This window comes from Gouania willdenowi, chromosome 14 (genome assembly GCF_900634775.1).
Source record: "Gouania willdenowi chromosome 14, fGouWil2.1, whole genome shotgun sequence".
Taxonomy (NCBI): Eukaryota; Metazoa; Chordata; class Actinopteri; order Blenniiformes; family Gobiesocidae; genus Gouania; species Gouania willdenowi.
This window is the reverse complement of record NC_041057.1, coordinates 32342805-32365138: the sequence shown is the minus strand read 5'-3', so window position 1 is coordinate 32365138 and position 22334 is coordinate 32342805. Positions and strand designations below refer to the sequence as shown.

At 39.2% G+C, this 22334-nt stretch overlaps 1 protein-coding gene across 4 annotated transcripts in view; it reads left to right on the top strand.

The window, feature by feature from the left end:
* The window catches only part of LOC114475479 (glutamate receptor 1-like), a 66409-nt gene that overhangs the window by 6951 nt on the left and 37124 nt on the right, over positions 1–22334 (top strand). For all 4 annotated transcript variants that reach the window (XR_003675471.1, XM_028466324.1, XM_028466322.1 and 1 more), the window contains exons 2-8: positions 656–787; positions 18257–18496; positions 19785–19969; positions 20030–20083; positions 20241–20399; positions 21281–21448; positions 21836–21940. Coding sequence is in view for 3 of the 4 variants with exons in the window: in XM_028466324.1 (XP_028322125.1) it covers positions 656–787; positions 18257–18496; positions 19785–19969; positions 20030–20083; positions 20241–20399; positions 21281–21448; positions 21836–21940 (1043 nt within the window). In the remaining variant the exon portion in view is untranslated. The remainder of the gene's footprint in view (positions 1–655; positions 788–18256; positions 18497–19784; positions 19970–20029; positions 20084–20240; positions 20400–21280; positions 21449–21835; positions 21941–22334) is intronic.

Sequence of the window (22334 nt, the reverse complement as noted above, 5' to 3'; positions counted from 1 at the left end):
CAGGCAATTGTCTGGGATGCTCCCTTCTTTACCTGAGGACCCCAAGGACCCCTGCAGCCATATAGCTGCTTAGCTCTACTGTGTGCATCCTCCGCTTTGTAACCCATAATCACCGTCCAATATAAACGTGTGCTTCATAATCTCAAAATGAATGAGTTTCCATAACAGTCCCAATATTACTATGTGTCCCACCAAATACCTCATTTAAATTTGAAAAGTGTGTCTTCGAATCAGTCTTTTGAATCAAATGTTTTTCATACAAGATATATTGTGTGTGAGTATTTATTAATGAAGGATTTCTACCAAGCATGAGTAACTCTCTAACAACACTCATCATCACCTTCACCAATTCAACAAATAGCTTTTGGCTTTAAAGTAAGATCGTAATAAAGATTAAAAAACAAAAACATTAGTATGACTGAAATTTGGCCATCATAGGGTTATGAATTAAAACATTTTCTGCTCCGACCTCCCTACAACACTTGTGCCGGCAGTGCTCGCTCACGCACCTCGCGATCCCCCTACGCTGTGAATAATTCCTGGTGAGAATGAGTTGTGTCTGTTAGCTACGCTCAGGTCACATCAGGATGAACCATGTCACAGTGTGATTTAGACTCTGAAAGTGACGTTCTGATGTGTGTGTCTGACCTGTCAGGAGGAATCTTCCCCACTGGATCCCATGAGTACGAGGCATTCCGCTTCGCGTTGACGCAGCATCAGGAGCTGAAGCTGGTTCCTCAGGTGGACATGGTGGACACAGGAAACAGCTTCGCTATGACCTACGCCTGTGAGTAACACGCTAACTTATCAGGATGCATGTGCACGAGATAAACAACAGTTTGTTCTAACCAAGTACTTTGATTGGACAAAAGATTCCATGAGTGCTGAAATAGAGCAGTAGTGTTAACATATGAAAGCATAAAAAATATGGGGTTTTATAATTATTTTTATTTAAAAATGATAATCACACTGAATATTACCAGTAACCGACAAAACGACAACAAAAACACACAAAATAGGAGGAAAATATACTGAATAACAGACGGACAATGACAAAATACACAAAATGACACCAAAAACACACAAAATGACACCAAAAACACACAAAAATGACAACAAAAATACACAAAATAAGAGAAAAAAATTAAACTGAATAATATAAAGAACAGACAGACAACAACAAAATACATAAAATTACATCAAACACACACAAAGTGATTGAATATACAAAGGTCAGTCTTGGTCTGACATCAGGAAGGAGAGTATTTTCAGAGATTTTGTACAATAAAAAAACTTAATACTTAAAGTATTTTAAGATAAATTATAAAAAAGATAAAAAAAAAAAAAAAAGAAATGTATTCAGGAGGTACTAATAGTTTCATTCCACTTATTTACAAAATGAGATTCTTAAAAATGTGTGTAATCACTCATTCATTCCATCATTATAATCTGTAGAGGTTTTTTCACAGAATTTAGAATAAAATGGGGGTACTTGGATTCAGAAATAAGAGTAAGGGGTGATCTACTGATATAGAGTAACCACAACACTGGGAACTTTTACGTACACTATCACTCCACTGTACAGGCGTTCTAATAATGATTATTTAACATCAACATCAGTTTTTTGTTTTTGTTTTTGTTTTTTAGTTTTCAGACAAAGACAAACATTTAAACAAAAAAGCAAAACAGTACAACAAACACCCAAACATTTAACATAAAATACCCAACACACAGCAACACATTTTAAAACACGTTGTTGTTCAAGAAAATCCAATAATTGTTTCCAACACATTACAGGACGCCATCTCTTTACAGTTATTGGTGATAAATCCATTTTTCTCCACGATAAGACGATCATCCTCCTGGCCTGCAGGAGTCCAAAGTTAATTATAGTCAATTCAAGTGTTTTGATATGACTTTAAAGTTTTCTGGGTACAAACCTAAAACACACAGTTTGGTTACGAGAGGCACTGTCAACTTCACAATTTCAGAAATTGTATCTGTCGCCCCCTGCAGTCACGGATATTTTCGGGTCACAACTGTTTTTATTCTCTTTTTTAAAGCAAACAAAAGCAGTTGAAGTTGTCATTTTCCCTGAAAAAGTGACTAAATGATCTAAAAATCAGGCTGAATGTTTCACTCCCATAGGAAACAATGGGATGTTTACAGACAGTGGGGCCGTGTGACATCATCAATCATCATCATTTCAAGATGGAGGAACACAGGCTCTAAAACTGTAAAGTGGTCCTATTTTAAACACAAATACGGTTTTGTTTGGCATAAATCTTCATTTCAAAGGTTTTAGGTCCCATTTTAAACACAGTGGAGGATCCATTTAAACATCTTAGATTGTGGCAACCTTTCCACCACAAACAAGGACATATTTCCACCAATAACATTAGATCCAAATGATCATTAGACTCAGAGGAGGACAAAAGGAAGGAAAAAGTTCTGCAAACATCAGCGCAAACCAGCTGTTCTGATATCAAATGTGGTAAAATGCAGACACAGAGTAGCAGCTTGTGTGTAGAACATGTTTGTGTTGCCTAGCAACAGCCTTGAATACTTTCCAGTTTTGGGACAATTTGATTAAAGTAAACTATGATTAAAATAAACAAATCCTAATCTCTTGTGTTGACTATTAAAATGTGCTTGTAAAAGTGGTGTGATTATCTACGACCCAATCACAGCAGTGCTGATATTCAGCACAGCAGCACTGCCTCTCGTGTGATGTTACAGAACTTAATCGACTTGCTTTTATTAAAAATACTATTTTTTGTTCTTTAGCAATGGCACACGCCAATAGGTGGCGAAAAATCCAATTAAGTCTTGGGCAATTTAATGCATTATTAAAGGCCGTAAACACATTTTAATCAAAATAAAAGTGTTATTCTATTAAAGGAGCATAAATCATGATGTAGAAATCAGACGGTGGTTAGTGTCACTGTAGCCATCAGCCAAACCGCCGCCGCAGGGGCATGCGTCAACTGTTTACAGCTGATACTAGAGGATGGATACTCAACCAAACCCTGACGGGACCCGACGGCGCTGGACGGGTTGAGTACGGACAGATATTTAGAACTGGTGGTTGTGTTCGGTCACATAGTGTGGTTTGCCCCGCAGTGTTCTTGCAAACCTGCTGCAGCTGCTGTAGCCCCGAATAATGCAGCTTTAACTGTAACGGTGAGAGCAGTAATTCACGGTGCAGGAATACATAACGATAAACTCCTCCAGGTCCTGTATATTGTGTTCATGCTAGCACCAAGTGAAGCTCCTCCCACCATATAGATGTTAGCTGTCCACTGCGGAGAATCCGCCTCCTCCACCCACAGCTGTGTTGTCCTCCGTGCTGTATTTGTTGCTAAAGTTGCTTCTTGCACAGACTTTTCTTCCGAAAACAACAAACTTCAGCAAGAACACACACCTCGTCACCAGTTTGTCCTCATAACAGTAATCAGACACAGGAGACGGACTGGAACAGATCGTTGTCTTTAGTTTGCTCTTTCACACGTTCACACACACGACTGATGACATCACATGTAACAACGGGGACGGCGTCTCTGAAGGTCCATTTATAGAAATGTAAACAAAGGCTAAACTAAAGTTTTACCGTTTGAATACATAACAATAAGTGCAGCTGTACTTTTGGTTAATATGTTGTTTTTTTACAGAATAATTATTTGTTTTATTTCTGAATTTGGTTTGGATCAAGTTGTTCAAGTTCAAAAGGAGCACTGTAAATATTCTCCAATGTTTGTAGCCAAAATGTGTCATGTGTTGTAATAATAATAATAATAATAATAATAATAATAATAATAATAATAATAATAATGCAACAATTTTATATAGCGCTTTTGTATATATTATTATCCAGTGAAAACAATCTATACCTGGTGGATTAAAATAGAGCTGATATTCCTGCAGGAAATTAAAGAGACAAAGATAAAATAACAAAGAGTTAAAGTAAACAAATCATTTGTATTATTTCATTCCCTCACCCAATGAGAATCAATAAGCAGTATCGATAATGGAATCATAATCGCTAAATTCTTATCAACTCCCATCGCTAATTGGTAGAAATATACTGTATGTGGGCTCATGCTCATACTTCATCAACCATTAGCATTAAAAAAAAACTTAAAATGAATGTTGACGTTTCCTCAAATCCTGTACTGTGCTCCTTTAAAACACAGACCACAGACACTTTGCACTGTCACTTACACCAAGCGTAGCAATATTTACATGAACAGCGTGATAATATTTGATCGTGATGAAGGAAATTATGAATGACTTCATAATGAACGCATTGACGAGACTGTATATTAAATATGTAATTAGTTTCTGATGGAGATTGTGTTCCTGATAATGAAACAAGAGCATTTTCTCTGCACTTTATGAAAAAGTCCTACTGTATAAAAGTAGCAGCAGCAGCAAAAAGTGCTGATCAGAGGAACTCCTGAGGTGTGAAAATCCTTCATTTAAAACAGAAACGTCGCATTTCAACTCAACACTGTCTTCATCAGGTGCTTATGTGCTGTGAGAGGGATCATGTGACAAAAATACGTCAAAAACCGTACATAGACAGGCAAGCATTAAACATATTATAGAGCTATTTAAATGACGGGTATCTGTTTCATAAAACTAATATATTATATTTATCATTGTATAAAGATACACGTTGTTGCAAAGCAAGAAACCCATCAAGCAGTTCATATTCATGTATTATATTATTATGAAAATGTTTTCTATATATATCAATGTAGATTATGAAGCTTATTAAATTAATATATTATATTTATCATTTTAGAAAGTTAGTATATTTCATTGTAGTTTAAATAACTCGTCAAATAGTTCCTATGTTTTATTTATCATTATAAAGAATGTTATACATATTAATGTGGACTAAATAGCTCATATTAATATATTATAATTATCATTATAGAAATATCATCAAGGGGACATATGGTAGAAAATTCACTAAAATATTGATAATAAAGTGACACACATGGATCACAGCTGCCTGTAAAACACACACTTCACTGTAAGAACATGGTGCTTCTGAATGAAGTCGTAGTTTTCATTCAGTGCAGCCAATGGGGTGGAGGTGGGCGGAGTCTGACATGAATGGCTAACAGAGGAGTATGCAGCGAGGTCAGCAGAGCGTGAAACTGAGCTTTGTAAGAAGCTGTAAACTGAGCATGACCTCAGGAACTATTCAGCTGTGACTGCAGGAGATGATTCTCCCAGCATCCTCTCTGACATGTACTGTGTATTATTCTAATTAATAATCAATACTCACATCACTCCCCTCCATAGCAGCGACCGTAGGAGTATCAACGGAAGACGTTCTAGTGGACATTTACCTGTTGTTAGGAATTAGTGAAAAAGAATAAAAGCTAAAAAAAAAATCATAATTTGTGGGTTAAAAAGTGGTTAAAAACATCAACTTTTATCACAGCATTTAAAATAATGACCAATCTGAGAATTAATACAGGAAAAGGGTTTCTTTATTTTTGAATTTTTGTGCATGTTTCTCTTGTCATTGTGTGTTTCTAGACTTATATTTGTCTATTTTTCTGTCATTTTGTGAGTTTATTGAGTAATTTCTGTGTATATTGTGTTCTTGTTTTGGGTTTTTAAGTAATTTTGTGTATTTTTGGTGTCCGCTCCTTAATTTTCTGTGTTTTTGGAGTCATTTTTGTTGCCATTTTGGGTTTTTGGAGTTGCTTTTGTGTATTGTTAGTGTCCTTTTGTGTATTTTTCTGTCATTTTCTGTGTTTTAGGAGTTTTTTCTATGTATTTTTTGGATTTGTTTTGGGTTTTTGAGTAACTTTGTTAATTTTAGGTGTTTGTTCATTTTCTGTGTTTTTGGAGTCATTTTGTGCATTTTTGTTTCCATTTTTGGTTCTTAGAGTCACTTTTATGTATTGTTGGTGTCCTTTTGTGTACTTTTCTGTCATTTTGTGGGTTTTTGGAATTAGTTCTGTGTGTTTTTCTTTGTTGTGTTGCTGTTTTTGAGTCATTGTTATGTATTATTGGTGTTCGTTTGTTCAATTACTGTAGTTTTTGAGTCAATTTTTGTGTGTTTTTGGAGTTATCTTTGGTGGTTTTTGACTTTGTGTATATTTATATATTTATATTTGTGTATACTTATTTTGTGCATTTTTGTGGACATTTTGGGTTTTTGGAGTTGCTTTTGTGTATTTTTCTGTCATTTTGTGAGTTATTTCTGTGTATTCTTTGTTGTTTGAATAATTTTTATGTATATTTTATGTCTTTCTGTTCAACTTAGTTTTTTTTGTCCTTTTGTGTATTTTTGTTGCCATATTGGGTTTTTTGACTTATTTCCATGTATTTTTCTTCTGTTGTTTTTGTATATTTGGTTTCCATTTGTTCAATTGAATTTTTCTTGGAGTCATTTTTTGCATTTTTGTTGCCGTTTCGGGTAGGGATGTCCCGATACAACTTTTTCACTTCTGATTTGATACCGATATTGCCGCCTTGCATATCGGTTGATACCGATATTGATCCGATACGATATCAGCACAAATCATACATACTTTTATTACTTATTTTGTAGTGTGGAATGTTAGAAAAGATTTGATCAATTGATGTTACTCAAACAGAGAACAATAGTCAACAACAGTAGGTTTCTTTGTTGGAGTGTGAATCAGTCACCTATGGATAGAAGTGCTAGAGTGGAAAAGAGCTTATATAGGCGATTTTAGATGCAGTCCGATAAAATCCGATATTCGTTTTCTGGCTGATATACGATATCAATATTGGATCAGGACACCTCTAGTTTCAGGTTTTTGGAGATGCATTTGTGTATTTTACTGTCATTTTGTGTGTATTTTTCTTTAATTTGTACATTTACTTTGGGGGTTGTACAATGTTAGGCCTCCAGTTTCCCATCTCTGCTGCAAAGTGTCTGATCTATATAACCAGGGCTGCACATAAATGGTGCACATGCATGACCAAAATACCCAATGTGCACCAGATCACATTTAAACGTGCATTTTTACACCTATGTTTAAGGGAGTGATTTGAATCAGATTCTTTATAAATGAATTTTAGATGAATGATAAACACGTATGAACGTAATGCAGAATATGCCATGAACATCCTGCTATATTAGAGGTAAACAGCTAATTGAAGGCAGAGAGAAGTAGACCTTGTACACATTGTGATGAACAGCGAACGCACCACTGAGTGCAGGAGCGGCGTTACTTTCTACATGTGCTGTTTGTTAAAGTCTGAGTTAATGAATAAAAGCAGTTGTTGGTGAACCATGTTAACATCCACCAGACATCACTATACTGATGAAGGTCATCCTGGTTGTTACCCAGCAGCCCTTGTTCCGCCCGTGTCTTTGACATTTGGGGGGTGTTTATTTGTGAAGGTCTCAGCTGTGAGGCCTGCAGCGCTCGCCACTGCTCCCGTGTTCATCGTCTGAGGCCATGTTTAAATAAAGCCAGGACAGAAATGATTCAGAGGGAGAGAACAGCAGGCACTGATGCTGAGGAGGGTTTACTTCATCATCATCATCATCATCATCATCATCATCATATTGTCCTTCATCATTATCAACCACATTATCATCATCATTAACTTCAACAACTTTATTTTTGTCATCATCAGCATCAACGCTACAGAACAGCTGAGGGAAACATACACGTTTCCACGGAAACAGAAAATAACATCATCTTTCCTTCATCGCAGTGGGAACACACACATGCACACACACACACGTATGCGCACGCACACACACACACACACACACACATGCACACACACACGCACGCACACGCACATACACACACACACACACACACACGTATGCGCACGCGCACGCACACACACACACACACACACACACACACACACACACACACAACACACACACACACACGTGAATTCCTGACTTTTTTCTCCTAAAGGTCAGTTTGAGATCCAGGACATGGGTCATTAATAAATCTTTGACCTTTGAAGAACACGTGAGGAATATCTGAATAAATTAATTTCATTTAATGTAGCTTCATATGTTGTTTTGGTCACTTTGAAGTCCATATTAATGCGTTTAATTTAAATACTTATTTAGCTTTGTAATGTCTCACTTTTGTGATTAATGATCAAAACTGTATTATTTGTTGATTATTGTGTTTTAATGGTGTATACAAACTCCTTCCTGGCTGGTTATGAATTCATAACTGCTGCACAGAGGTGAAAATAATGGATTCACTTTACTGTAATTAAGTTGCTTTTATGGGTACATGTAGAACGGACATTGTGAAACTACAAAAAATGAAATGACCAGACAATAATCAAATGCATCACATCATAGCTGACCAATCAGATTAAACGTAATGTACGGCACCAAAACAGCATTGAATGGAAGTTATTTTCTGTTTTAGAGTTAATAAATGTATCTATACTTAGAGCCTGAGATTTTTATTTTTGAATTGAATTCATTCCTAAACCCAACGGTTAGTTTGAGATCTGGGACATGGGTCAGTATTAAGTCTCTGACCTTTGAAGAACACGTGAGGAATATTTGAGTGAAATGAGGCACAACAATAATTTGAATAAGTCTTTAGGTGTTAGCTGCTGCTGAGGAACACTTCTTATTTAAATCTACATGTGTTCCCTGAACAGGAGAGAACAAACCTGGTACAGGAGATTAAAAGTCCCATGTCATGCTATTTTTCACCATCTCCATTTGTTCTAAGAACAAGAAACATAATAATTGAGGTTTATTTTCCCAAACTCGCCTGTTTTCCAGAGTTTTAGCCTCTGAAAATTCACTTTCTGAGCAACTCTACACAAACAGGCTGATTTGTGGCCTACTTATGAATATTCATGAGTGGGCGTGTCTATAGACGGGACACTGACTTCCTCCTCCCCGCACAGTGATGTAGGGCCAGAGGACGGCCCGCCCTCCTCCCACCCACTTCGTAGCTGAGCTCATGCTGCTTTATAAACACGAGACAGAGTGTGGAGGCGGGGCCTTCGCCGGTACATACATAGACTGTAGAAAATACATACACGCTGAAATGCTCACCTTCGTGGGCGTGTCTGTTTACATGTCAATCACGGTAGAGAGCTTCCTGGAGGCGTGGCTTCTCCAGCTTAGTGCTGCGTCAAATTCGTCAAAAGCGAGGTGTTTGGGCTCACCCTGCAGTAAGAAAGGAGCAAATCACCCTCTAACTAATGATTGAGGGAATCAATGAAAAAACCACTTTAAGCATGTGTATGAAGCCCTAATAGACCTTTATGATGTTTAAAGCACAGAAAAGTTGGTTCAGCTTGACATGGGCCCTTTAAGGTTCTGTTTACACGTTTGGCTTACGTTTTGTTTCCAAAAATGTAAACATTCACATGACAATGTTTTCAAAACTAAATCTGTTTACCGTGGGAAAACAATGTAAAAAACAATGTAGTATACATGCCAGGCAAATATATTATACTGTATATATATATATATATAGGGTTAGGGTTAGGATTTCTATATATATATATATATATATATATATATATATATATATATATATATATATATATATATATATATATATATTGTAAGTACAAAGAAGAGATAATTAAATAAAGTATGTTTGATATAAGATTGGAATAGAATAAAATTTAAAAACAGAGAACACACAAAAAACAACATTATAGAACTTTGCAAATCAAGTAAAAAATATATTTAAAACTAAATTCAATAAAATAGGCTATGAACTAATATTTAAAAGTTGTGCAATTGGAGGGGAAAAAAAAGTTCTCCGCGGCTGCTTTCACCGTGCAAAAAACACACAAAAAACCAACATTATGCCTATTATCACTTTGTGAATAAAGTAAAAATATTTTCTAAACAAAACATACAAAATATATCCAAACTCCCAAGTAAAGTGACTGGAAGATGTGCAATAAGGGAAAAGTCTTCCCTTATTGCACATCAATTCAAATCAGTTCAAAAATCAATCAATCAGTCACTGAGAATGTTCATGTACATACTATTTAATTTAAATGTTCTCCTGCACTACTCATCAATGCACTACTGCACTATTATCTTATTATTATTATATTTTATTATTTTTCTTTTTTCTTTTTATATTATTATTATTATTATTATTATTATTATTATTATTATTATTATTATTATTATTATTATTATTATCGTGTTATTTTATTTAGTTTTGCACATTCTCGTCTAACTACTGTTTATATTTATGTTTATATTTATTATTTTTTCGAGTTGATTGTTATTATTTAATGTTTACACTATTAGAGAGAGCACAGTTCACCAAGACAAATTCCTTGTGTGTATAACATACATTACTTGGTCAATAAAGTTGATTCTGATTCTGATTCTGATTCTGAAATAGTTCAGATAAATAAATTAATCAAATAAATAGATAAACAAGCATTGCATCTGGAATAAATAAGCCGATCAATCACAGTAAAATAGCATCTTTAATCCTGTGTGCAGTTCAGGGGCGTCCTGGTCCTCCACTCTGCAGCAGGTCTATCTGCTAAAGAAATGTGGGACTTGGTTAGGCCTCATATAAACTAATTGTACAAAGTGCAACACTCATTGTGTTGCACTTGTACTTTACCACAACTCTGTACAGCAATTTGTGATTTTATCTGCAAAAAGTGCTTTATAAATAAACTTACTTACTTACATGTACATTGGAAACATCAACAAAGGACATCATTTTCTGTTTATTAAACTGCCACTTTATGCAAAATGTGCTGTACGACTTTTTGCTCCAACATTTCTGCATGTTTCTCGTGCACAAATGCCTGCTGTGGAGAGTCTGTGGGTGACACCAGGCAGTGACGCTTTAGAAGCAAGCAAAATTTTAAGTTGAATATTTGTCCCCTTCTAGTTCTCTTTGTGCCTTGTAAAATGGTTCCACAAAGTGTATGAAAAAGCTCAAGATGTCTGGGGCAAGATTGTCCGTGCGTGGCGTGCCTCCAGTTTTTCACAGAGCTCTGGAAAGACATCTTATACTGACTCCAGTTTGAGATAAAAGGTGCTGAATCTGGTCTCACCCATCTGCAGTACAGTATTGGTCAACTGGGCAGCCAATCCATGTTGTTTCACATATCTGACCAAGCTTTTGGTTCCTGTTATTGATGTCTGGTGCGTTTTGCGTGAGGTTGTTCGCATCTGGCCCATGATGAAGAACCATGTTTAAGAGCCTTCTATATGGCTCTAATGCCTTGATTATGTTGCTCCCCTGATCTGTCACCCAATCGATATTTTGCAGGGAGCTGAGTTTCAGGCCAAATTTGTTTATCAGTTAGCGCAGCAGTTCCCTCCTTGTTGTTTTCGGATCCTCAGCTGGAAATACAGCTGTGGTTACAGTTTTTCCAACCAGTAGAAAGTCACTATTCAGGAAATGGCACGTGATTGCGATGTAACTCATCTTTCTATAATTGTCCGTCCACATGTCTGTGCTCATCCCAAAGTCTCCGTTCGTCAGCGCTTCCTTCAGTTCACCAACAAGTTCTTCTCTCTTTATCTCTGCTTTTTCCACGCATGCTTTGGATATTGGACAGTGGTTAGGTATGGACCATACCTAACCACTGACGAGGCTGCGACTCGCTCATAACTAGCGCCAACATTAATCAACTCCTGTGCAAGTGCCTGGAATCCCTCCCCGCTGACGTTATAAAACAACCTTAGGTCTTTGGTGCAGAAGTCCACACATTTATCTGTGATTGTCTGTTTTTGTCGCTGCCGGAGCGAGTTCACGGCTTGCTGCAGCTGCTGCTGGGCTGTGGCCGGTGGGTTATTATTACAGTGTTATTATACTTTTTTTTTTTTTACCATATTACATTTTGTCAATGAATCGACCAAATTTTAAATAAATGTGTATATATATATATATATATATTTTTATTTTTATTTTTTAAATGAATAATAAAAAAAAGTGAAAAATGAAGCCTGATTCTTGACCCGAGCCTGGCCCGACAGCTGTGCGGGGAAATGAGGCCAAGAATCTAAAATCTAAACTAAACGCTACTCTATCTAAACTCTACTTTGCCTTTCGAAACCGAACCGAATTGATTAGAACCAATCATGAGGCAGTGTTTTGGTTTAGGGCGGGATATCCAGGCAAAAGCGCCGAAGCAAAACTGTTGCCGGGAGAGGAACTAGCTGGGCTGCCACTATTAGCATAGCTCCGAATGAAAAAAAAAAGACGTCAACTCAGGAGGATGGTTAACGTGCCCTTAACTCACATACACGTGTTGCAAAAATGGCAAAAGTCACTCAATGATATAATGACCGCAGCATTACTATCCCAAAAGAAAGTTTTCACCAGTGGAGCCTTGCTGTAGCAGCGTCTCTGCGGCGCATGTCGATGGCGACATCATCATTTGTTACCGTGTGATTGGCTAAAACAAATCATAGTGGACAGGAACATCGCCCAATCAGCTTCAAGCATTCTGTTCATGTCCCTCCCTGGTTCTGAATGGATTCACCAGACACAGACCCAAATCAAGGTGGAGAACTGGAGTTAGAGGGAGGGGCTACACATCAATCTGACTGTTGCCAGGTTATGGTCACCCTAGCTTGAATCAGACCTACAGTAAAACACGCCTGTGACACAGGAAGTGTCTGTTCCCTGTTTACACTGAGATGGAGAGGGAAGTGTTTTCAAAAACTTTTGCTCTGGAGCCCATTTTTAAAAAGCTCACTTTTGGAGCACCAAAACGCTGTTGCCGTGGAAACAGACTGACAAAATGCAACAAAACATTTGCGATTTCACTTGAAAACATTATTGTGTAAACATGTCCCAACTCTAACTCGTAGCCAAGTTCTCAGACCTCCTGCTGACCATAAGGCGGGGTGTAGGTTTGATTGACAGGTGTGAGGGCCTGTCACAGAGCTGGATCTGGAGGCGTTGTCCTCCTTTGGTCGACTCACTCGGCACACTCTTATTTTTAGTCGTCTATGTGTGGAAGCTAATTGGATTACAGATGTTTGTGCACGCAGGGATTTACAGGCTGAACATTTCCATCTGGGTGAAGATAAGAACACCTTAGAAACACAGCCTCCAGCAGCTATAAACACCCAGAGGAAACAAAGGAAATCATTTAACAAGGCAAAAAAAATCTGCTGTCACAAAATGAGGCTAAACATGTGAAAGATTTACTGAAGACTTTCCCTCAGATGACATTAACACTGAAGCTCAAAGGAAAGGAAAGAGCTCAGTGCTTAGTTCAGCTACGCTAACACTTCTCTTCAGCTCCTCTGCACCAGAGCCCTTTAGAGAGAGAGTTGTGACAATGGAAGTTTGAAATGCTTGACTGTCACGTAATTCATGTAGATTCAATTTGTTCCTGGAAATTATTGGCGGGCAATTTAAATCCATTGATTCCAAGTGACATAACTGGGATTTTCTGTAATTTATCCTCATTAACTGCATTGATTTATAATACTTATACAGTACACGTCATGTTCAAACACTTCATTTGCACCTTTTCACAAATAACACAATTGAAAAGCTTACGCTTTTATTAAAAAAAAAAAAAAAAAAAAAAATGAAGATATGTAGCCTATAGCACAATTTGCATAGGATTAGTTTTACTTAAGAACCACGTGTACTAAATAAATGACCCCCCAACATCTGCTTTTTATGTGGTGCATTCACAAGGCATAACCAAAGCCTGAGATTTTGCTGAAATTTACGGACATCTGAAAATGTGAAACTGTGTAAGTTGATGTTAAAACCACTTTGCAAGCTTTTGAGCACAGCTCGGTGCTGTGTTACTGCTAGCGCTAGCCAGCTGTATTAAATAGAGGTGGCTACAAACAGAAAAAAAAAAAAAAGCATTGCTGATATATCTGTTCAGAGCACATCAAACCAGGATAGGGCGAATTCTGGACCCCCCCCCTCGTTTGTGAACCAGAAAATACCTGGGGTAAAACCGCTCCGACACAGTGTGGGAGAAAAAACAGAGACTGCGAGTCCTAGGAAGCAACCTGCGCGACCGCTTTCTTTCTTGGCGCCGCGCAGGTGGGGATAGAGCTGGTTTTTTTACGTGGGAGACAGAGGCGGAGAGCCTTGTTGTCCTTCTTTTTGGCTCCCATCGCTCTGGACTGCGCAGTGTTAGACATAGTGACACAGGTTGGTGACAACCGACATCTCCACCCACATGGCCATGACTTGAGTCGGCCCAAAAACCTCGCACAGCTCAGCCTTACAGGCTGTTAGCGGGGGGAGGATTTTGAGCTCTCTGGCCATAAGCGCCAAACAAGTAGCACTACCAGTCCCAGGCTCTCCATCGCCTCGCAGCCAAGGGATGAGTGATGAAGGTGTCGTCTTCCTCTTCCTCCTCTGATGTGAGGAGTTCAAGCGCAACATCTTCATCTTCCCCACAGTCCAGTCCAAGGATGTCTTCCTCTAGTGTTGAGACAGGTTGGCTTGGCGTGCTAGCTGTCTACAAAGGCTCTTTACCGTAAAAAAACGGCGCAGTAACAGCAGGAGCCGAGGGCGTTGATAGCCCGCCAGGCATGTTTTAGCCCAAGGCACCACAAGCAGACCTGGTGTGTATTTCTGCCCGATATCTTGTTGCCGTAGAGGCTTGGCTCCGAGCCTTCAGACCCCCTGATGTGCGGGGCCTTGTCCTCCATCTTCTTCTGTCTGCTGGTGTGCGAGCAGCAAGAAGTGGTTAGCTAGCGCTGGCTCGTGGCTGCTAGACGCTAAGCTAACCGAGGACTGACACCAAGCGCTGGTTACCACATGGGGTGGGACCATGACTGATCCTTGTATTTTCAGTTCTTGCTCTAATCAAGATCGTTTCTATCATTATTTTGTGTTTTTTTGGTGTCATTTGTGTATTTTGTTGTTGTTTGTTCTTTTAGTTTTTCATTATATTTTTCTCTTATTTTGTGTGTTTATGTTGTTGTTTTTGTGTGTTGTTGGTATCTACCTATAAAAGCAAGGAATGTCTGTGTGTGTGTGTGTGGAGCAAATATCTCCCCGACGCAAAAAAAGGTCAATATTAAAAATGATTTTGTACCGCTAAAAGTAATTAAAGTTAATATTTCATGGTTCTTTTATATTATTCCCGTGATTCCAAACTTCCTTTAAATCTCTGGTCATGGACTTCACCTCCTCCTTCGTCTCATGACTGTGAGCAGTGGCTGTGCTGACGGACATTAGTCGACCTTATCACAAACTATCTGGTTATTCAGACAGAGGAATGTAATGTTTTTGTGGGTCCACAACACGGCTTTGATTATTGTTTGTTCTGCGCAAGGGTGTGTTCTTATATTATTCTATGTGCTAAGAAAGATGCTAGCAGCTACAATGTAAACACACGCACGCAAGCACACACACACACGGCTGATGCGGAGCACACAGAGCCATTTAGAGAGAGTTGCGACTTTGGTGTTGCAAAGCGTTTATTTTTCGTGGTACTTCCTTGTCTCTCTTAGCAAGACGCGCGCGTGTGTGAGTGAAGATAATGCACGGAGGAGATGGATGTAGACACACACACACACACACACACACACACACACACACACACACACACACACTATTTATAATAAAATTATACTAAATGAGTATAATAAACAATATTTACACAAAATGACTCCAGAATCACACTACAATGTCAACAAAAAACAATAATTATACAAAAAATGCACAAAAAGACAACTGAAAGATAAAAAAAATACACATAATGATGACTTCAAAAACATACATTACAGAAAAATACAACAAAAAATGAAAATGGCTCAAAATACACAAAACTAAATGTTTATACAAAAAATACACAGAACTAAATATTTACACAACAAATACACAAAATGACTCCTGAATCACACTACAATGGCAACACAAACAATAATTATACAAAAAATGCAAAACATACATTACAGAAAAATACACCAAACAAAAAATTATAAAAGTGACAACAAACACATTTATCATGCACATGTCCCATAGAATTAAACCAGGAAAATTGCACCCACATTTTGCACCTGCAATTATACCCCTTATGCTCCCACATGAATGCATACTTCCGACGGGCACTGTACTCGTTATTTAAATTATTCTTCCTCCGTGTGTGTGTTTTTGGTCTCGTTTGGTTGTTTTGTATGTTTCCCTGTTATTTTTGTGTATTTTTTAGTGATTTGTGTGTTTTATTCATTTTGTGTGTCTTTGTTGACGTTTTGTCTGTTGCTGGTAATAGTAAGTATTTTTCTCTCTTAGTGTGTGTGTTTTTGGTGTCATTTTGTGTATTTTGTTGTTTGTTCTTTTTATTATATAGTACATTTGTCTCTTATTTTGTGTTGTTTTGTGAGTTGCTGGTAATATTTAGCATTGTCATCTTTTTACTAAAAACAAATTATCATAAAACAACATATTTTTCATGCAATCATTTGTTAATTTTCCTCTCTTTCTCTCAAGTACCCCCTGTAGTGCCATTGCGTACCCCTTGGGGTACACATATCTCCTTTTGAGAAACACTGCTTTAGGGCTAGACTTTAGTAATGAGTTTGGAGCTCTAAACATCAGCTCACACTGCTCAGCTTAATGATGACACACACACACACACACACACACACACACCCCTTGAATGTACTCCTCAGTCTTCATGCTGATGATTGTTAACCACTGGGTTAGAAATAAAATGCTTTGTTTTCAGCTATAAACCTTAAGAGCTTTGTTTCAATTTAAATGTCCCCGTAACTAATGTTGTGCCCATACTGACACTAGTATTGTGAGGGGCCCCGATACGGCAATAAAAAGCTAACATCGGTATCTGCAAGTTACTGTCGTGGGAGTTGTAGACGATAGAAAGAGAAGCAAAATGGAGAAAAAAAAAATTAAATAATTCTGCTTTCCCTGCCTTCTTTTTCAAAAGTCAGGATCAGACCCAACAAGGATAAAGACATGACATATGACTGATTAAAATCACTTTTCAGAAAAGGCAAAGAAACATGAACAAACTAAATTTGATGATTTCAAATCTTGAATGTGTCCATATTTTAAACTAGGTCTTAAATTATGTATGTTCATTTTCCACTTCCTTTATCATCCCCTTTTTATTTAATTACTGTCAAAGAGCAACCGTAGCAGTGGAGGCCATCAATGACGCAACCAGGCTCCAGAGTTTTGATGCATCAGGTTTTTGTCTTTTTATTTTCCATTGGCACCACAAGCACAGTGCATTTCAATTTCCACTCAACCCACTACTGACCAGAATGGAGGTCCCTATATACAGGTGCATCCTTAATTAGCCTGTACCAAGCATGGGGTGACATTTGATTTACATATTAAAAGTACAACATAAATATTTACACAAATAATTCTTAACAGACACCATCATAAACAATAACCCTCTATTAATATAATTACCCTTATTCAGATCCCCTAAATGATTAAACTAATTATTTACATTGATTTCTAAACATCAAGCTCCCCTGTTCCTTAGTCCCTCTTGGTCTCTCCCACCTGGAACTATAAAAAGGTGTCCACAGCCCCCGGGGAATTCTTTCACCAGGACACCACAGGAAAGAGGAAGAGGCCATGCACAGGTAAGCATTGCTGTATATTGCATTTCAATCACACCCAGAATAAGAGAACATATTTAATGGTTTTATCTATCATGTCACTGCTAAGTTATTTATCAATTATCTTAAAATGTATTTTTTGTTTTTATCACTAGATGAATGCTGAAACTCTGTGTGCTTCATCACCTGTCCTCATGATGTCAATTTAAGCAAATTCATTAAATCAATACAACAGAATGTGTCTTCTTCATTTCATTAAGCACTGCCAGTCTGTTCACACAATTTACCATGTATACATTATAACAGTCCATGTGTAACGTCACCTCGTCGTTACAATTACTAATTAACAAAAAACTACATAGAATAACAAAACTAAATACATTTCAAGAAGTATAATCACGCTGACACACACTCACTCACTCTATTGTATAAACTACTGTACATTTGTTCTTGCTTGTTTATGGGTTCTGTGGTAATAAATGTGGTTAGTTTGAAAGCAGTTCTGTGACTGTAATTGTTCTTACTTATTTGTTCAAAGCTACACAAACCCTGTTTTTGGTGTATGTCTAATTTGGAGTTGTAGCCGCCACTGATCGGCATGTATCGGTATCGACCGATACTGTGCTAAGGGATATCTGTATCGGCATAGGGACAAAAACGGGAATTGGACCATCACTACCCATAACCTTCCTTTCACCCTCTACTCCCCCACAGTCTGCTCCCAGTTCTCCAGAGGCGTGTACGCCATCATGGGCCTGTACGACCGGCGCACCGTCAACATGCTGATGTCGTTCTGCGGCTCGCTGCACGTTTGCTTTGTCACGCCATCGTTTCCTGTCCACAGCAAGAACCACTTCCTGCTCCAGCTGCGGCCGTCACTGCAGGAGCCGCTCATGGCTTTATTGGATCATTTCTATTGGACGAGATTTGTCTACTTCTACAGCCCCGACTCAGGTGAGACACACACAGAGCACAGTGTGTGTCTACGTTTGTTTGACCTTCTTTAGTGACAAAACTTTTGTTGTCTGATTCCTCATCACACACACACACACACACACACACACACACACACACACACACACACACACACACACACACACACACACTAGCACTCGCGCACACACACTAGCACTCGCGCACACAGGGGGGTCTGAAAAAGCTTTTACATGTTCCTCCTTGTCTGCAGGCTTTTATTGTTGCATGTTGGTCTTGTCCTCTCCTCCTCCCCAATAAAGAACATGATATTTCTTTGAATATATAATATGTTCATGTGCTTGTGCGAAAATTTTAGGTGAGCACTTAAATTGACAAGAGAGAGAAATGTAATTATCACTGTATGCAGAGAACCACAGAGCTTTGTGCAAAAAAGCATTTGTTCAGTTTAAACAAACAATGACAATATTTTCCTCCATCAGCATCTCTGTGGTTTACTTCATAAGTTTTAGCAAAACTAAAGGTTTTATGTGAGTGTTAAAGAAAGTATCCATTTTATTTTATATTGACCCTGTTGATGTACCTATGGGCAAACATTTGAGTCTCAGAGCGTCGCTGAGTCCTTATGCCACGCCCCCTCAGGTCTGAGTCCTTATGCCACGCCCCCTCAGGTCTGAGTCCTTATGCCACGCCCCCTCAGGTCTGAGTCCTTATGCCACGCCCCCTCAGGTCTGAGTCCTTATGCCACGCCCCCTCAGGTCTGAGTCCTTATGCCACGCCCCCTCAGGTCTGAGTCCTTATGCCACGCCCCCTCAGGTCTGAGTCCTTATGCCACGCCCCCTCAGGTCTGAGTCCTTATGCCACGCCCCCTCAGGTCTGAGTCCTTATGCCACGCCCCCTCAGGTCTGAGTCCTTATGCCACGCCCCCTCAAGTCTGAGTCCTTATGCCACGCCCCCTCAAGTCTGAGTCCTTATGCCACGCCCCCTCAAGTCTGAGTCCTTATGCCACGCCCCCTCAAGTCTGAGATCTCATGCCACGCCCCCTCAAGTCTGAGATCTCATGCCACGCCCCCTCAAGTCTGAGATCTCATGCCACGCCTCCTCAAGTCTGAGATCTCATGCCACGCCTCCTCAAGTCTGAGATCTCATGCCACGCCTCCTCAAGTCTGAGATCTCATGCCACGCCTCCTCAAGTCTGAGTTCTCATGCCACACCCCCTCAAGTCTGAGTTCTCATGCCACACCCCCTCAGATCTGAGCTGTTATTCCACACACCCTCAAGTCTGAGTCCTTATGCCACTCCCCTTCAGGTCTGGGAGTTCTGCAGAGGATTCTGGATGCGGCGGCTGAGCGCGGTTGGCAGGTGACATCGGTGAATCTGGACTCCCTGACAGAGACAACTTTTGTGAAGCTGCTGACTGACCTGGACTACAAGAAGGAGTTCCAGGTCATCATTAACTGTGAACTGGAACGACTAAACTCCATTCTCAACCTGGTGAGTAACAGGAAGTGGCACAAACAGCTGTCAGAGGCACTAATGTCACTTCCTCTTCAGATCGCTGCTCAGAAGAGGAACTTGAAGAACTACCACTACATCCTGGCCAATCTGGTAAGTTTAGCTCATGTGCAGCTTTCTGATTCCCTGAGGGTCCACAGCTGAGCCCCGTCTGTTCACTATGTGACTTACTTATGCAAATGAGGGGGGCGGTCCTGGGCACAATGTGATTGGTTAGAGAGATGAACACGCGTGTGTGTGTGTTCGTCAGGGCTTCATGGACCTGAACTTCTCTGAGTTCCAAAAACTGGCCCCTAATGTGACTGGTTTTCAACTGGTGAACCAATCAGATCCAGAGATCCGAAGAATTAACGACGACTGGATGGATTTCAACAGCAAAGACACAAGAGCGGGACAGAGGAGGCTCCGGGTACACACACACACACACACTGATGGCTCTCTCTCCTAGGAGAATGGGTGTGACCTTTGCAAGAACATTTCCACTTTGGCCTACATCTTACCAAGGACTAATTACACAAAGCAGCCAACTTCTGTCCATGCAACTAATTAGGACAACTCTCACATCCATTTTGTGGATATTAAATCAATGGTTCAGTTTAATTAGGAAAGCACTTGTTCTTTATTTACAGCAATGCTTAAATTCCACAAAATAGTTCTTTAGAGAGTAACTAAACCCCTGCTTTCTCCTGACCTGCCAATAGGAGAGACACGCCCAGTCTATACTATAAAGCAGGGTCTCACCCGGGGACCCACATTTTGCTATGGTCATTAAATTGCGACCCACTTTTTTTTTAGAATTCAACCAACCAAATTTAGTTTTTCAAAAAAAGCTGTTGAAAACACACACATAGAATCATCTTTTTTTTTTTAGACAAATCTATTAATTTTCCTGTGCAACATGCATTTTACAACATGCCCATCAAAAGAAAAGTTTCTTTCAAAATAAAAGATAAGTCCCACATGCAACATTAATTATTTATTTTTGACCAGCTGTCTGCGACCCACACTTTTCTCTCAATCCAACCTACTCACCACAGATGCTAGATTTTATAAAAGCTAACAGCGCTTATTGGTGATGGAAGATGGTCCCAAAACATCACATGGTCTTGTTGTCAGCCAATAGCAAAAATCAATTGTAATAGTAGGGTTTCAACCCATAGAGGGAAGTCACCCTGACATTTTACAACAAAATGTGCCTTTTATTTGCCTTTAACTAAAATGGTAAAAGTTGGACCAGGTTTTGGGGTTCAGTTGTGACTGATTTCACAGTGGTCCTGTTCGCTCTCTCAGTACACCGGAGCTCTGACCTACGATGGCGTCAGCGTTCTATCAGCAGCTTTCCAGAACCTGCGCCAACAGAGGATCGATATTTCTCACCGTGGAAACGCAGGCGAGTGTCTGGCCAACCCTCCAGCGCCCTGGGGCCAAGGCATTGACATCCAGAGGGCGTTGCAGCAGGTACTGTAGCACAGGGGGGCGCTGTGGAGCATCTATGACTATGAAGAGCCAGGAGTTTTTTTCTGAGTCGATTGATGATTGGCACCTAATCAGCCAATCACGTACCTCGTAAGAAAAGAGGCACAGTATTGGATGAAGAAGAAACAAACAAGAAATTCAGAGACCACATGTTAAACAATTACTGATAACTGAATGATTAACTGTTTCAAAAGCATTTACAGAGACAAAAGTTGTTTGGTATGTAAACAGAATCTTACCATATCATGTACTAGCGTATTAAATATTTTATGTTACAAGTGACCAATGAGAGAACAATGGTTCTCTCATTGTCTTTTCACTGTCGTCCTCAATGAAATAAATTGATGATCTTTTGTCTTTGTTTTGTAGGTGCGTCTGAATGGCCTGTCGGGTAATGTACAGTTCGATGATCGTGGTCAACGCACTAACTTCTCGCTGATGGTGATGGAGCTAAGTCTCAGCGGACCCAGGAAGGTGCTGGTATTACCCTGAGTGTGTGCATGTGGGCGACCATGTGGTAACTGTGGGCTGGAGATGGTTGTTTTACGCATACATCTCAGATTGTTGGATGGATCGGGGTATTTGTGCAGTTACTGTATATGGGTGGCTGCTTCACCTTCCCTCTCTTTTTAATACCCCACAGTCATTTTTCTACTCATTTATTCTTTCTGGGACTTGAGCAGAACTGTAACATGGTAGTTGGTAGGGTATTACTCAATGCCTGGTCCCTGTTTGTGGACTTCCCTTCCATTTTCTAAGATTACAATTTCATTTATCAGACGCTTTTATCCAAAGCGAGATACAACACAAGCAGTTTGGGTTAAAGGACTTGCTCAACGTCCCACAGTGATGGCCCAGGTTGGTTTTG